The sequence below is a fragment of the Varroa jacobsoni genome, unplaced genomic scaffold, assembly GCF_002532875.2.
Source record: "Varroa jacobsoni isolate VJ856 unplaced genomic scaffold, vjacob_1.0 scaffold_892, whole genome shotgun sequence".
In the NCBI taxonomy this organism is placed as follows: Eukaryota; Metazoa; Arthropoda; class Arachnida; order Mesostigmata; family Varroidae; genus Varroa; species Varroa jacobsoni.
Genome location: NW_019213794.1, coordinates 191,076 through 209,143, shown reverse-complemented (window position 1 = coordinate 209,143; position 18,068 = coordinate 191,076). Strand labels below are relative to the sequence as shown.

The 18,068-nt window shown below is 41.8% G+C and overlaps 1 protein-coding gene across 1 annotated transcript; it reads left to right on the top strand.

Annotated features, from left to right (window-relative positions):
- Positions 1-5,555: 5,555 nt before the first annotated feature.
- Positions 5,556-8,432, top strand: LOC111264741 (uncharacterized). The gene is made up of 2 exons (XM_022840865.2): positions 5,556-7,001; positions 7,725-8,432. The coding sequence occupies exons 1-2, from the start codon at positions 6,331-6,333 to the stop codon at positions 7,729-7,731; spliced, it is 678 nt and encodes a 225-aa protein (XP_022696600.1). The 5' UTR covers positions 5,556-6,330; the 3' UTR covers positions 7,732-8,432.
- The last annotated feature ends 9,636 nt before the right edge of the window (positions 8,433-18,068 follow it).

Below are 18,068 nucleotides of genomic sequence, written 5' to 3'. Positions count from 1 at the left end.
TGGTATTGCTTCACACACAATTGCCGCTCTTTTGAAAATCAAGCTCCTATTTTCAGTTATTAAGATTATGATTCTAGAAATTTAAGAGCGCTCGTACAGTCCCCCTGATCATCGTCTCTTTTTTGCGTTTATACACCACCAAGTTTTTTTCATCGAAAAAATTACGTGTTAGACAAACTGTGGCTATCAAGATTTAACGAGTAACCAGAAAATTCATAAATAACTCGTAAATAATGATTCTAGAAGTAGCGTCGATTTGAGATATATGTGTTTGTTTTATCCTTGAGACAATAAAGATCTTCTATCTTGCATTGACATAAATAAAGAGATAATGAAACGAGTTTGGAAATAGCTAAGCTTTTAAAGGTAGCTTGCGTTTTCGAAAATGTGGGAACGGAAACGTCACGCTCCGTACGCTACTACCTGTACATGATTTTCTGAAAATGCTTATATTTGCAAATAGGTTGGTAAATAAGCTACTAATCACCCGTCTTCAGTCATATTTTTTCTTTTATAATCAATTTATCAACTAAAAAAGGTCCGTCAACTAAAAAAAAAGATATGTATCAGTCGAGATATGCGTTTCATTAATTAAAATAACGCTAAATACGTGAGGTCTATACTCAGGTGTATGGGACGGCGTTTTCCGTTTTTACCTTACAGGTCACTGCAACCAACCTCTATAGATCCCTAATATATGCCATTACGAGAATAGAGTCGACCTATATTGTTTACTATTCTTCAAGCGTAACAGTAATGACAACCACGTATACGGGAACCACAGATCTATTTTGTCATTGGCAATTACACGAATTAGACGTTCTATGTAGCTCGTCATAAATTTGCTTTTTGCTGAGAATAGTGACGATGATACCTGTCACGCTCAGATGAGGTTGAGTTTCGCACGTATTAAACGCATCGAGGTATAACTGTGTCAAATACCGTACAACTATTGGCTGATCTAAAAAATTTTACTGAAAGCCTGGGAAAATTACAGGTAACGTATCGAATTTCCTCACTGCTACTTCGAAAGTGGGTTACTCGTCCCGTCTGTCCCGTCAGCCCACGCTAAAAGAGCACATGAATCTTGAGTTTGTCGGAAGCTCCGGTCAGCTCTCCAATTCAGATGACGCGTTGTATCGTCTCCTCTATCGAAGACAGGGGGCTTTGCAGGGGGGGTTTTTTAATACATTGAGGTAAACGAAAATTTTCAAGGAAACTTGAAATCCGAGCATCATTATTATTATCCTCTCTTGTCGCGCTATTGATTATTAACCAATGGTTGCTGCTAAGTAAAATTGATTTTGCGAATCTCCCTCTATAAGGAGGCTAATAGACATACCTAGCGATTCGAAAATTTCTGAAATCATATTTATCTGTGCATATGTGTGCAGTAACTAAGGGTCCTCTTCTGGATGCAAAGTACCTGTTTAGCACTGGTCGACATCCAGCCTATTGGCGCTTATATACGCAGCTTATACTCAAAACATTCGCTTTGGTCCTATTCAACAGGGTAAATAACCGTTTCCTGTCGCCGAGTACGAGCCTTGAACGAACGACTTTATTTCGAGTACAACTAATATTCCTTGAAATTAATAACATATTTAGTGGCAAAAATACTTCATATAAATAAAGGTAATTATGCCTTTGAGGCATTAATAGGCGAAAACAGACAAAGCTAAAATACTATCTTTTGAGCTGGCGGCCAAAACTCGAAGCATTTTTGATATGCTAGATCATTTCAAGTATTTTTTTGCGACCTCAGAACGTAACATAACAAAACGCCGAGACTCTATTAACGTTGACGTTACACTAGGCCAATTACCTCTAATCGCCGTCCGCTGAAAGTAAAATATGACTAGAAAGCGAAATAAACCGCAATCTATAATATTTAATTGCTATGATAATGAAAATAATTAAAATTAACGATGTTATATATATATATATATATATATATAACATCGTATTCAATCATATATATATATATATATATATATATGATTGAAGATAGTTACTTTTTACTTTTAAAGTTTACTTTAAAAAAAAAATAAAGGTTAATTATTACCGATTATTTGAACAGATAACAAAAAGATTACGCGAAGTTTACAGATAAAATAATTATTATGCGTTTGACGTAAATAATATTAACGCAAACGTCCTTACAGATAGAACTTACTCATCCACATTTACAGCTGTTCGCTAACGGCGCCAATGGCACAGCTGCACAACTTTTTTTTCAGAGTGATCCTTTTGTTATTGCAATGGACCCAATGCAGAACCTTATTGTGGTTGTAAAGCTTGATGTAAACAGACACAAAGGAACCTAAACATTTTTTAGGATGCTACAATAGAGTATGATTAGGAACTAGTACGATTTTTTTTTACTACATAGTCAAAATAGGAACCATATGCTATTAGACACATCTTAGAACTTGGTCTTCACTGAAATTGACTGCGTACGGCACCTGAACCAAGGTGGCAAGCATAATAAATTGTCACGTTCGGCAACAAAAACAGTGACGTATTGTGAAGTCTAGCAACGAGCGCCCCTTTCCCGGTTCAAAATACAATTTCGTACAAATTGTACGAAGCCTCTATATTGTTTCAAAGGGTTAATGTGTAACAACTGAGAAGGTTGAACGCTTTCAAAAAGACGACAGGTATGCTCACTCTCCCGTCCAGAAGATGTACGTCACTGTATACGCCCGAACTGTATAACGATTTAATGAATTCTAATCTGACCAGAGCGGATTTTCTCTACAATTTTACATACATTAGAAAACCATACTCCTCGTATTACTACACTGAAAACTAGAAAGAACAATGTTTGTCATACGGCGGGATGAGCAGCCGCGTTATTGCTCCATCAGTGACCAGGGCGTTAATCGTACGGTCTACACAAGGGTCAAGTATAAAACGGCAATTTCCTACAAAATAACTACTATATTTATGATGATGGACGGACTGTATTTGAGTGTGAAAAAGCTCAAACATAAATTTCTCATTCAAATGGGTAGGAAATTCGCGAGTGCCCTGTCCAACATAGGAAGCGACTCCGGCCGAGCTAAACTGGAAGCTAAACGATGACAAATCTATCAATCTAAATAAATAAATGAACAGTACGTATGCAGGCAATCGATTTGTTCATCTAGAAGCAGTATGAGAACTTAGGCGGATTAAAAACAGCGCGGCCTATTCAGGTACGTCAGGTGAGACATGACCGGCGGCCTTAATCAAGAAGCCTTTTTAACGTTACACACATTCTGCTATTATCACAAACATCGTACTCACTCACACGAAAACGTTCTTGGTATTCTATACGCCCCCTCTCTTAAAGCGCTCCCATACGTCGCAATGGATGAAATCGAGTCGAGAAATTTTCCTCGCAAACTTTAATTGTTATTAATAATAATTTGAAAGAAGTACGCAGAAGCCCGACATATCTGTTTCGCGCGCAGATGGTGCGGTTTCCCCAATGCACCACCTCCTTAGCGTCAGATCGTTGCTAGAAGTGTAGACGGGGATCGAGCTGCCCCTCTCTGAGGTTCCACCACATTTTCGTGTCCCACACGATCGTCCGACTAAGAAAGAGAGAGCGTCCACGAGAACGAGGGCGGACCAAATGTGCGAAGGAAACCAGTTCCTTCACATCTTTATTCCTCGCTTTCTAAGCTCGATCTTCCTAGCTCCTAGAGAAGTCTGCTGTAAGACCACAGAGCGGTCGCGGATAGGGCGAGCATAACTATTTCGGAAGGCGCAATTATTTGAATGCTCCAGTGGCTGGAGGCTGGGTGGCTAGTTGGCATAGATCGGCCACTTCAACTCAGACACCAAGTCTTGCCAGTGACCAAGACAGCTACTATTGTCTTTGCTATTCCTATTAGCGCCGTCATTCCTGTGAATATTACTGTTATTACGAAGGCGATTATTACTATTATCATTATTAGTTAGTTAGAGGGATAGGCGTAGGTGGATAATATTGGATGGTCTCGACTGTCCGTATCTACAGATAGGGAGGCATAACCACACCACCATTGGCCAGCTATGCAACGCCACTTTCGTCAAGTCCGTTAGCTGCTTGTGAAGTCCCTTGGTCGCTGGCTAACAGCGGGGGCAGCTTGGATAGACCAGCTTTAAACTGATAAAGAAAGATCAGCTCCGCCATACTTGAAAAGTACGGTGCACCGAATAAGGGTAAAGGGAGAAGTCGTCTGCAAAGGGGGCAAACAGTTATGATATTTGAATTGGCTTGTCTGATCTTTACTCTGGCGCGAGTGAACTTCGTATAATCGAGTGTGCCTGTTTGTACCAAAGAGTTGAGGATGAAGTTGGAATTGCTTTCCTTCGTTCTCCTTTTCTTGTCCTGCTCAGGATTGTTGGTTTCTATTTCACAAGAGACGCCCACGTGGCAAGAAATCACCGAGCCAGTGAAAAGTGACGGTTTCCTAAGCCACACTGCCCAATGCTCCGTGTGTTGCGGGCAATTTATCTGTGCTACTATTATACTATCCAGCAACGCTATATAGCGGTGGCTTTAGGATTCGTGTTAGACGACTTTCTCCGTGACGAGCGGCCTGACCCAGGCCATTCTCCACCTATATTTCATTTCCTCTGGACAATCGTCTACACAGAGCCTGGTTACATTATAATTGGTGGGCGATGGGCATCTGGTGCTCGAGCCGGTCAAAAGTCTCACGGCTTTGGCCTTGTTTGGCCCCGGGCCGCCTTTCGTCTCCGGTGTTCTACACCTACATTAAAGGCAGTCGAATCAAAATTTGGGCGGGGATGCACATATGCGCAGCAGCAGCAGTAGTGCTGCATGTCTTCCATCGGTTTCTACTATTACTAGAAGTGTTGAATAGTATTGCTGGCCACTCTGTCGTACTCCTTGCTCTGTAGATGTTCAGTGTAATACAGGAGGCATCTGGCGAAAACCTTGTAGCTTATTACAAAATGAAAATAGTCGACAGCTTTATCTGACTCGGAAAATTTCACTATCGCCAAATTTCAACAGCATCAAGCAGACCGCATAGATACTCGATATGATTTCCGACTCGATGGCTTTATTTGCTTTCTTTCTTTCTTTTTTTTCTTTTTTTTTTTTTTTTTTTTAATATATTTATGTCCAAGTTAAACGGAAACGATTCAAAATTAGCAAAAATACTGTGAAACTAATGTAGTGTTAACAGTGAAGTCTTATGAGAAAATACGACACTACAATCTAATGTAACAGTGCCGAAACCTAGTTGTCTTCATTCTATCGTGACGAACTTGGGTAGAAGATACATTCCTTTATAGTTATCATTTTCACGAGAGACATCTTTGTCTTGTGTTTTTTGTCACTTTAAAAAGTACTTGTGTATCTTCTACAACACCAAGAAATCTAGCCGAGTTACCTTTCATTCCACTTCTCTATTTAGCGACTTAGGAAATGCGTCAAAGTAGCAGCTGTCTTCTTTGTCAATCGCTTTTGCACTAAGCCTACAATGGATGTATATATATATATATATATATATAGGCCGCTTGAGTTATGGAGCCATTTAAGTTTCGATGAGTGGCAGTTTGTGGCGGACGCGTAGTCAACGAGCGGGGACAAAGCCTGCCCTTGCAAGAGTAGTTATTGTATGACTTTTTGTTCAGCGACCGCTTTGCTGACAATGTTTTTGGTTCTTAGTCCCTCAAAGATTGAGTTCCCCAAAGGAATGGTCGAATCAGCGTTTGCTCGTTGGCTTGTCACGCTGCGACATTCCCTCTATAGGCGCCGTTGGCATAAACGTCAAGCGCGACGTATGCCGCACTAAGGTATGCCTGTAGCTACTCGAGGTAATCAGCGTAAACAGAATACACAATCGAACAGTGGAGATTAATGAGTGTCGAAGCTTCTAGTCTAGCGATTGTGTTCTGGTAACTTTTATAGAACTGTTTGGAATCGATCGACTGTCGACACGTCGAGCAGGCCTTGATTGTTTGGTGATTCTATTTGTATATGCCAGTACCGGTGTGATCGAATGCCGGCACATGGAGGTGGAACCCGTCCACTGGTAGCGGATTGAAGCGATTTCCTGGTTTCCTTTCTCCCTTAGGTGACCACATCACGACCCAGTACCATGTAATTTATCAAAACGCCCATCATTAAAACAGAAAACGCCAAACAGGCAGGAGTAAGGCATTTCAAATTGCATTAGCTAAGTAAAACGAAGTGAATTTCATCGAGTCAGTGTTCTGAAGCGTGGCACATCTAGGCATCACTCGCAAGTACAAGTTAGTGGTATTTTGCGAGCCTCATCACGCGGCTAGCCGCTGTCTCTTTTGAGCGGTTACAAAGAACAAATGGAACACAAAGAGCTAATGGAGGCTGACGGCTTCATTGCACCGTACCGACGTCGAAATACGCGTGCGATCGAGGAGGGCAAACTAACCGAGCAGAAAAGAAACTGTCAGTCATCGTGTTTTTGCTTGACCGTTCTGATAATAATTTGTCTGTCGCTTTTAGTATCGATTGCTTTTTCGCTAATAGTTATTAGTAACCGTGTTCGCCAACTTGGATCTTATCACGCAAGCGACAGCCTGCTCTTCGACATGTTCCGCAGTGAGCGCATCGAGTGCTTTTACATTGAACCTAGAGAGCGAATGTTCATCAACGCTGACGCGACAAACGCCACGCTGAACGCCGTGAAGTCAACGGGAGTTTCGTACATCGATAGCGTAATCAGTCCCCAGTTTCATCTGTCAGGGTATGGCGGTCAGATTCTTATGAGCATCCAACTACACAAATCTACTGGAAAGAAGTACCTTTATATTAAATATCGGCCGAACTCTGGAGATAATTTTCCCATGTACAAGAAGATTTTCCTCAAGCTTTTGCATCCAAACAATCCTGAGTTAGGGGTGCAAAAACAGTTCAACACTCGCGAGGAGATTACCAAGGGGGCGGCTATGTTCGTCCAGCCAAATGGGGAATTCTGGGGTGCCAACTTTTGTGACATGGACATCATTGAACGGTATGTCAATAATAAACTCGTTTGTATTTCGATATCGATATGTGCTTTAGTGTCACAAAACTGATCTCACCTAACGAATAGTTAAAAAAAAAAAACTTATTCAGTCAGAGATTCAGATAAAAGCTGTGCTCCAATCACGGTATTCGGTCGACGTTGCCTATATAAATTGATGGCTAAAACGCCACGCGGATGGAGCTCATTGAAAAGCAGCAGATTGGGTTAGACTTAGATGAACGATTTGTGCCCTTTGCTACAGTCTTTAGGATTTGATCAGTGCATAAAAGCTAAGTTATTCTTCTCGCAGCTATAATTGGCGTCCCCCGCTTAATCCAGTATGTTAGTCGAAGCCCGAACAAAAGTACAGCACGTACGTTTTTGCTATAGGCAAGGCTGTACTTCGTGAAACAAACCTGTCATCAGTATAAGCCTTAGGGAGACAAACAGGCTCTATCGTTGCTACATGATCAATGTCTAGGTTTGCTTAGTTTAATTGGCTCACTGCATGGAACGTTTGCCAGTAAAGCAACAATCAGACAACTGTTGTCCAAACGAAGTTTGGGGCCTTTCGAGGTCATATGGTTATATCTAGAAGCCATATTTGTATCAAAATGATTTTTGATGAAAATTGTATGACTGTTGCATTAGGTTATAGGTTCAATGTGTATTGTTGAATATGGCTATAAAGTGGAATTTAATGAAGTATTTTGTAATTTTGATTGGCAGCTACTAGACATCGCCGAGTGGCGAGTCATGGATAACGGTACGATTCGATAAGTAGATATCAACTGAGATCTCATCGATTCATATGTATCGTCCTACGCTAGATGAATACTGGAAACGCGTATGATTGTAGATTAAATTGGGCAATTACTGTGTATGTGACGGGTGCTAACATGGCCAACTAACTAACGTTTTAATTCTATAAAATGGGTCCGAAAAGCATTTTTGTCCATTGTAATAAACCATCGTAAGATCATAGCGTTGCTTACCTTATATTGCTGTATGCTTTATATAGAGAGCGGAGTAAATATAATTATGACCTCAATCGAAAATTGTATGCACTCAGCCATAGGTGCGTCCGCCATGCCTTCGTCGTAAAGCTACAATATATTTGAAGCCTAATACTGTTATAGGTAATTAAAACAAGTGACAAGAATAATGTCGTAGGTGGAAAATAGGAGGACAAGACAATAGCCAGCTGCTAGACGTTGCGGGCGATGGGTTCAATAACTGCTACTTGAAAAAGACAGAGTACGAATGTTGACCAGCCAATTGTGGTCCCCTCAGTAAAAAAACGTGTAATTATTTTTCCAAAAAACGTGAAAAATTATGCATTTAAACCCTCGTCACGTTGTGATATTTATATGAGAAAAAGTGAGATACAGCTAAATAAATTTATGAGTCAGCTGATTCGCTTCGACGTAACACTTATTCTGTCAACGTTTGCTTAATTATTATAATCGTCAATTTGAATTAAAAAGAAATAATAATAATTTTTTAATTGAACAATAAAAACATTATTTACTAAAAAAAACGTTGGGTTCAAATTTTTTTCTAATAAAATCTTACTAGATGCTCGTTTGACTAGTTTGACTAGTCTCAAATTCTGTCACATCTGATGTCGGTAATTTTTGTGATTCTAACAAGCTGTGGTGACAGCAAGACAAACTCTCGATCAGCCTACGGTTGTAGATAGGTGTTCTTTTAAGAACAACCTTTTATGAACATATATATAAAAAAAAAATGGCTGTATCTGAGTTTTCATCAGAAGGGCGTTGATGAAAACTGCAAAGGCTCGAACGTGGTTTGTGATGTAGGACAAAGGGCAGTCAATGAAAGACGCTTGGCGACAGATTCGACGGTAGAGGCACCGTCCGTTCGCTTTTATTGCCAGTGCTTCACTCAAAGGCAGGTTATCCTCCAACTACTCCAATACACAGAGCGTCGATAAAAGAAGAACGACAATGAAGTCTCCCACCTCTCCACCTTTACGTCTTCTTAGCCCTAGGTTGTGCCTCACGCGGTCGCCAGTGACGTGAAGTAGGACGAGCTTCTTCTTTTGGCCTGAGATTGGCCTCTTCCTTTGGAGACTCAACCGGACCGCTTCTTGCCCTTTTTCGGAGACGTACATTCCCGACCGTTGCCAGGACTGTGTCCGGGGTAACATAAGAGTCTGCTGCTCTCAGGTGCGCTTTCAGCGATGGAATAAATGCCCCTTCGTTGTCGCGACGACGCCCCCAAAGACCAAGTCCAGCGCGACCAATTCGTTTACTAACTATCGGTTCCGACATCTATTTCACCGTTAGAGGGCGCTGCGCCACGTTTACGGACTATATATATATATGTATGTATATATATATATATGGAACAAAGTGGTAGCTTAAATGGGAATTGGCACGGTTTGCAGCGGCGTTAGGAATAGCTGGTTGGCTTTGCACTCACCCTGCAGTGTTGTATCCAGCCAGAGTGAATCGTAGTAGATCTCGGTGAGTCTTGACAGGAAGTGTATACTTGCCAGAGTACGGAGCGACTGCGATTCAGTCTTGAATGAGTGCTCCGCTTGGCTGGCTCTAGCTAGCCTCAAAACGGAGAAAGGCTTCAAATTGTTTCTTTTCGAGGTTCTGTTTCACCTGAGGCCTGTTCTACCTCTAGATTTTTTTAGTTTGCCCCAGCAAGCGCTTCATACACAGCAGCTGCGACCCTCCGACGAAATGTGGTTCACGCGCGGAACGACCACTAACAATCTGCCGTTGCATAGGTGAGCAGGCATGGATTTCATCGAGTGTTTCACCGCGTTTCCCTGTTTCGTTTGCATGATTCGCGTCGTCCTTTTTTTGCGAAAAGAGTTTGTCGTACTTGCAGGTAAACGCTGACAGGTTTCGGATATTGCCCGAAACGAAGTGGGCCTTCAGGAGCTTATGGTTGACGAGGAGGAAGTTAATATCTATGCGGCGATTGCCAGAGCCCATCTACCGTCCGCCATTCCATAGCTTTGCGCACATACGAACGAGATTTCAGAGCCTCAACGCCTCGAATACGGCGCTTGGTTCACTTAGTTTTAAAGGAGTTGTTTCGTTCACTTATACCGAACGCTGTATAAAGAGTCCTGCTGGCACCTTAGTTCAAATAGTACGCGTTGTATTACATTGTACTGGTGGAATTGAGAATAGCAACGACAAGCTTATTCAATCCGTTAATCAGTTAAAGGTCATCGTTCCTTTCGCTAACTATAGTTAATGATAATTACAATTGCGAGCATCGTTGCAGCCGTCTACGAATATGCAGTAGTCTTTGTGAGGATCGTTCGACAGCTCAATGAAGGCAGGTGTGGGCAATATGAGCCTTGATTCGCGCTAAATTGGCTTTAGGCTCCTAGCCTTCAAATGGAAGGTACAGTGGATCCGTAAAGCCATTGAAGTAAAAATTGGAAAAATCGGTAAGGGATCATTGGACATGATTACTGTTGTTATTATTATTTATATGATAAAATTAGAAGATGCACACATTGCGCATACGTATAGAGTGGCAACATTAGTTTTAAGAGGAGAATGGTAGCGGTCTACTTATACTAAATATTATTATTCCTACTGTCCATTTGCTGTGGTGACTCCACTTGCAACTACTGAAAATATTCCTGAAATACAAAACCACTTTTTTTTACATATTCAAAAACACATGTGTATACGCTTACTCGATACAAAATAACGTACCCTTTTCATTAATTTCCATTCGTTGAGATTTTTTTTTTTTTGATGTTTATGACATGATCGAGGATGATTTTTTGAATGAATACAAACGATAAACGTGCCACGTCTTATTAAAATTTCATGTCATCTATCCGTTTTTGGGTAGTTTTACGATGTTTGCCTATGAAGCAGAGAAACGGATCTTTCAGCCAAGTTTATTGGCAGGTCTAATTGACATTCCACACCATCGTACCAAGGTAATAGTCCGTGATAGTACCTTTTCAATGAATCAATGAACCAATCTCCTTTCAATGAAAGGAGATTAATGGACATTTATTACGTTTACTGAGTAAAGGTCGCTACGTGCATCTCAGTCGATTTTGATTGACAGACGTTGAAATATTCCTTGGACAATTACAGAAGAAGAAGCAATCGCTTCAGGCTTAGTACGCGGGCCTTCATATATATACGTACATACAGAAAAATATATTGTTTTTGAAACAAATGTATAGATAATAAAATACGGTCACATTGGCATACATTTGTATGTACGTAAAAACAAGAGGACGCATTGAATGGGAACGTGTTTATATAATGTGGGATTATATTTAAGCGACCTATTTTCTACTACTATCAATTTATTAGACAACGAAATTGATCATTTAAGCCAGAATAGGTTTCAGCTATAATATATTATTTATGAATATATTTAGGTTATTTTTGTTTACTGGCAAATTAAATTTATACAGATTTGCGAACGTGATTAATATCGTATGGAAATAGCAAGGATTCACTTACTCGAATCACCTAGGTTGGCAACATGATGTTAAAATCGGCAATACTACTTGTTGCCCTGTCGAAACCCGAATTATGTTGCTTCTTCTTAACAATATAAAAGTAAACATAATAAAAATCTCGTTCATTGTTCAATACAAATATACATGGTTTATCTAGTGGAAGGATAAGGACCTGCTTATGCTTTGCATATAGAACAACTGTTGAACAATTCAAAATTTTTTAAAACTAAATAAATACAGTAAGTGTCCCAAATTGTACGTTTGGTATTGGCAAAGCATTGAGCATTGCTTCAGATGATTGGTTCCACAGTGAAACTACGAGTAGCCACGCCTGGTTTTAGACGTAAACCACCTGAAATGTCTATACTATATGGTTTGATGGTGAAGCACTTCACTTTTGCATCGTCACAGGAATAAATAAATAGGCCTAACTCTTTTTCTTGCCATTATCTGAATAGTGCTATGGTGAAATTTATAGGAATACGTTACTTACAAATACAGCTTTTTAATATGAGGCAGTCAAATGTCGCCGACCACGTTAGTTAGTATTCCGCCTTTATGGAATACCAAGCATTAATGTCCGTATTAACAGAAGTACATAAATCTTGTTCTAGTTAGGTCGTTGTAGGTAATCGAGACCTGGGTGTGCAATTCCTAGAAAGCGAATTCTAGCAATAGCATTTTCATAGCAGACACTTTCACCCGATTTTGGTTTTTTTTTTAACCGTCATTGCACCTTTAAATCTGCGCGCCGATAGGAGGGCAAGGTCCGCCATGTGCATGTTCACCACTAGTTCCTTGAACATATGTCAAACTTGTAAATTTTAATCTTTCTCACATTGTTGTATCTCTGTGTCAGTTCTGTAGGCAGCTTTTGCGTGTTTCCGTCAAAATTCGTTAAACTACACAAATTGTTGTAATTATTATTATCTTTTATAATTTTTTATACATTTTATATACGTTTATATACGTTATAATAATTATAATCACTTTAGCGCGAGACAAACATATGAATTTATAATACATGGTCACGGCGGTCGCTGGCATTTCGATATTTCATCGCATTGCGGTGTTGACGTTTTATGTGTTCGATTTGCCTCTAATGTAGCCTTCTCCGCTTTGTTAATCCAAAGTTTTACATAAATGAAAATGATTCCGGACCGCCATTAAAGATAAATTACGTAACGAGAACGCTCACTTCAATTGGCAAAAGGCGAGCTTTTACGAAATGTAGCTTTTTCTTCGCCGGCGCTCCACCTCTAGTCCACTATATGTTCGCACACTTCTGCATGCTATCTTTCCACTGTCAAAGGTTCTAAGAGAAAGTTTCTTTCGTTTCAAACTCTGTTTCTCTTCCCACTTCAATCCATCGCACTCTTTCGTTGCGTTTCAGGGTTCCTGACCAGTGCTCGACACTTTTCCCTGTTTTTGCTATTATTCGTTTAGATTTCTTTGTAAGTACACAGCGCAGCATAGCACTGGCCTTCAGCACTGCCTTAAAAGATGAAATAAAGAATATGGCCTTAGCCATGAAAAGGACTCAGCAAGGTGTGGGAAGTCAAAGTCGAAGAACATGAGTACTTGAAGGTAGTAGTAGCATTGGCAGCGGCAGCAACAGCATTTGAACGCCAGGCAGTCAGGCAGCTCTGACTGGCGTAAGCAAGCCGACACTCAAGACGAAGGGTTAGTTATAAGGAGAGGAAGGAAAAGAAGGACAAGCCCGTGAAGAAATGCAGCCACCCGCACGAAAGCGTTTAAGGTGAAAAGATGGCGCGACGAGGTGCCGGCAGCAGTGGGGCAGATTCAAGCGAACGCGCCTTCGTTAAGCGTGTAAGGCTTACCGGTTGCCTTTACTTGGCAAACAAGGAGCGTTCCAATGGTGAGTCGGTGATCCCCGCCGTTTGAAATGGCGTTTGCAGGATGGCCAAACGAAGGCAAGCGGGATCGCTGCTGCAGCCGTTGCCGCATGCCCGTTCGTCTCGATGGGTTTTGAAGGAGGTAGTCTTAAAGAAACGGGGGCGGGGGCAACGCAGGGCGGGCGAAAAGGTTGGTGGCTGAAAACAGAGGTCTGAGGTAAAGAAGGAAAATAGGGAAAGAATAGGGGATCCCTTTCGCTGTACTTCGGTTTGCTGGGTTCCGCTACGCTCCCCAGGAGAATGGCCATTCTGAGCTCTTTTATGGTGGGCACACCGGCGAATAAGGAAGAATGATTCGAATTCATAGCCCCACTTGAAGCAGTAGCCACCTCGACGCTTCTTTCGGCTCCGGCTACCTCACTTGCACGCGATTCCTTTGCTTTGTGACGCTCTTCGGAGAGCTCTAACACTCACCTGCGGCCTGCACCTCTTCTAGCTACAAGCCCTTCTACCTTGGCTTCACCGAAGCCCTTTAACAGGCGGCAACGGGAACATTCATGAACGCCAGGATTCGCGCTGAAAAGGCAGAGGAGCTCTTTTGCTCTTGCCTGCCTTTTCTTTGGCCCTTATAGTGGAACGAGGCCAACGGCGCGTGAAAAGTCGTCAGGTGCCTTCATTCTGAACTACCCTTCCCAAACAGATCCCTTTCTTTTTGGCGCCTGCAGGACTTGCAAATGCTTTCTGCTGCCGTTCGGATGCAGCACCGAAGGTCTTTGCAGTCTCACACTGTTGCCCCTGATGCCTGTTCACTGTTGGCGTTTTGCTGTGATGCTTTACGTGTAGCGAGTCGGCCAGTTAAAAGGCAAGACTCTAGATAACGGACCCGTCTGTTTTGTTGGCATATTCTCACCTAGCTGTACACGTTAACTAACAGGAGGCTGCGTTGGGTCTTGATACGACTGAAGCAAGAAACTGTGATGTGATCTTTTGAACTAAAAGGGCCGAGGATGATAGAACGGACATTGTATAAACTGTCTCTTTAGAAAGAAGAGGAATCGAAAGCAATTCGCTTTTAATGTGTCGCTTGTTGTAGTCACGACAGGTAATTTAATAATAACTCTTTACGCAGGCATTCTTCAATCTATTAATTCGAAGGCCAACGTTTTCCTTAATTGAAATTTTAGTTGACGGTCTGCGCTACATTCAATGCCATCGGATGGAAAAGAGTGTGTGGAATAAGTGGCAATAACGGAGAAACGTAGAGCACTCCTACAAAAATAATCTATCACATGAACTAGTCCTAATCACGAATTCTCTTTAATATCGTTTTTGTCTTTAATAAAAGATACGAACTACGAGGTATTAACATTACTAATTATCAAAAGTTTTTGAGAGAGAACACAATAAAGCACCTAAAAGATATAAGTAAATTTGTTATACAATGGAAGACACATGATTTTCGTGAAGTAAATTCGTTGAAGACCAACTATTTCTACCGGCGTAAAAGTCAACAGCATATTTAATAGTTGACCTTACATAACACTCATTAATCATGAGTCTTTATAGGTACAAAATGTATTTTTTCTCTTCATTCCTATTTTTCAAGCATATTACTTCTAAAAAAACTGCAGCTTTCTTGAGCTCTGGCAGCAGAAATAGCTAGCGAGTACACTGGTAAAAAGGTTTCCGTTCCCGCAATGAGAGGGAGGTAGATTCGCATAAAGGGGTTAGATGAAAGAGTTGACACCCCGATGGTACGGGTGAAAGCGACCCAGTGTGAGCACCACTGAATCTGAGGTGACACGTGGGGAGTCAACATTTATGGCGTTCTCAGTTGCGACTCCGAGCTCTCGCTACGCCCACCTGGGGCTGCCGACTCCTGCCCTCAGGCACGGAGTCAACAGCAGCCGCAGCAGAAGCTGTGGGCACAGTTGCTTCGGGAGCACGACGCCTCGAAGGGGTAGTTCAATGTCTCGGACAGAGAGTGCCATAGAGCTAGACTGCGGAGTGCGGAGGCTAAAATGACGGAGTCATGCTGCCAGAGACTCCACCGCGACGAGTCGGTGCTCACAACAGTGTACTTACACATCGCTCACACGGAGTCATACGCGCACAAGATCATATAACAATGGGCTCTACCCGGGGGCTATTGCTCTTCGCAGACTCATTGCTTTGCCTCAAGACATCATATTTTACTTCTCCAATGTCACGCGACTAATGTCGTCTGGGTCAGTATTCTAGGATTGTCTACCTGTATCGAGCTGGATAACGTCGCTTGAATAAGAAAAAATAGTGTATAAGAGAGCGGGTAAATTTTTATCGACATAACATGCTTAATTAAATAAGACGCAAATATATATATGCACTGCAACAATACGTTTTTTGCCATATATACGTATACGTAATTATAAGCAAAACGTATTTAAAGTTGTTTGACGAGTTTATATACCATGTACTAACTTTCCATTGTTTCAATGTCGTTCATACAAAATCGATGTATTTGTAATACTTTTTGCCAAGAACAAAGAGATAGGTATGCATTCAAAACCGTAACGCTATTCTAAAAGCTAACGCATTTCCAATAAATATGATGAGAGTTCTCGAAGAAGAAAAGATCTCGGGTTCCTACCGGAAAGCTGTAAAGGGTAGCGTAATAGTGATCCTACGTAGTTTATTTTTTCCATATATAGCCTTGATAGTCTTTCTATATTTATTAATTTAGTCGGTCATTTCTTTTCTAAAGCTTCTGCGGTTGTAAGACTTCTGATGTTTAAAGTGATCCTCCTCATCATCCGACAAGGCGATTGACGGCCCTCGACCCACAAGATTGACGGTAAGTCTGGTTTCGTTCCCAAAAACAAACTCTTCGACTTTACAACGTTAGTGCTAATTACATGATCTGAATAAACCGGTTCCTTTAGAAATCCTAAAGCGTAGATTCCAATTAGTTACTGTGGTTCCAAGCTCACCGTTGTTACACGGTTCTTTTTAACCAGATTTTTCCAGATTTAACCAGATGTATTGAGTGAAAGTTGGAAAATACAACTCTATGTAGAAAAGCAATGTTCGGTTGTTTTTTACGTATTCAAGCGATCAGTTCGATAGATCTATTTCATAGAGACTTATTTAATTTAGTGCGATACTTCCCCATTCCTATTTGTCTTTTATTGCTATCACTGGCTTGCGGCATCGCTGTATCTTTAAAACTTGGTCATTGCGAAGTATGAATGGATAAAACTGTATCAGAATCGACACGCCGATTTTAGTTAATACATACACGAAGGAAACCTACCAATATTGACCCAGAAGAAGAAGAAGAAGAAGAACTTCGAAGACCTGGCTTAAAACGCATGTAGCTTGTGAACGGCAAACAGCCGAGACAGGAACATATCATGTGGCTCCTTGTGGTATAATAAGACAGATACGAGCGGGTGAGGTACGCAGATACTTTGTGTCTGCCAGAAACGAGTTACGAGTGTAAATTTTTCTCTCATCTCCAAGTGACGTCGGGACTGTTTTAGTTGATCACCCTTTTAGCTAGCGCTGCACCCAGACGTCGCTCATCCTGCAGAGTCTCTGGGAGGGCATCAACACCCATTACGATATTTTTTTAGCTGCGTAGGATCACAGGCTGTACACGAATCCTGCCTTGCACAATGGTTCCATTCTCTGTCTCATGCCCCGAGTCGCGAGCCTTGGGTTACTATGCTTTACTAAGGTCTATTGCAACGAGTCTAGTATGGGACAACTAAGCAGAGGGTGATAGAAGCAACTGGCAGAAAGAGGCAAGGCTCCACGAGTTAACACCGCTGATGTTCACTCCCTAAGCCGGCACGGACCCAGGCATTGGCATAAACTGGGCAAAGCCAGTTGCCTCCCAGTCTGTCTGCGCCATATCCGTCTAGATGACCCACCACCAATACTGTATCTGCCCGTCCTGTCTGGCACAGGCGTAGGAGGAGGTCGACAGCAGAAAGCGTTTTCCGAAATATAATACAGTCAAGTCGAAAGAGTTCTGTTGTTGCCCCACAGTCCAAGTAGCGCCACCTCAAGGGGAAGATTTGTTGAGGAATACCCAGCTAGATAGGGCACAGAAAGCGGGGCATGCAATTTGCAGCGAAACCATACTTCGGGTTATTGGCCTCTCCGAAGGCAACAAGACTACCTTTTGGGTCGCGCTTTTTGCTAATTACCTATGTAAGATCTGCAGGATGTGTGTCTGTTCAGTACAGACGGGCTGGCTTGCTTCTCTAAACGTACTCTTTCTCTCCTTTTCTCGTACTAACCAACGCTGGTATGAGGCATGAAGCAGGGGCTAAAATGGCGTCGCACTCTTCGGTTGGCCCTTGTAGTTGGCGACTTGATTTTTCCCCTCGAAAACTTCCACATCATTGTCGTTTCAGCTTGTTTTGCCTTTAGTCAGCTACTTGGCTGCGCTGCTTCCACCCGCGAGGGGGGTACACGATGCCTGTCGGTGCCTGAGAAAAGTGCGCCTAATGACCAACTGAACCATATCACATTTCATTCCCTTCTTGGGTTTTTCTCTCTTAACAGGCAGTGCTGTGGCATATGTGCTAGTAGTAAGCAGTCCTGTCTGCTACGTGATCGAAACGTTTGCCTACGCTTAAGTTTATAGGAAATTTCAAAGCTTTCGTGGCGGTAGCGGCAACGCCAGTTTGCTTTAATAGACCTACGATCGCTCTGAAGTAGGCAGAACAGCCTAAAAAT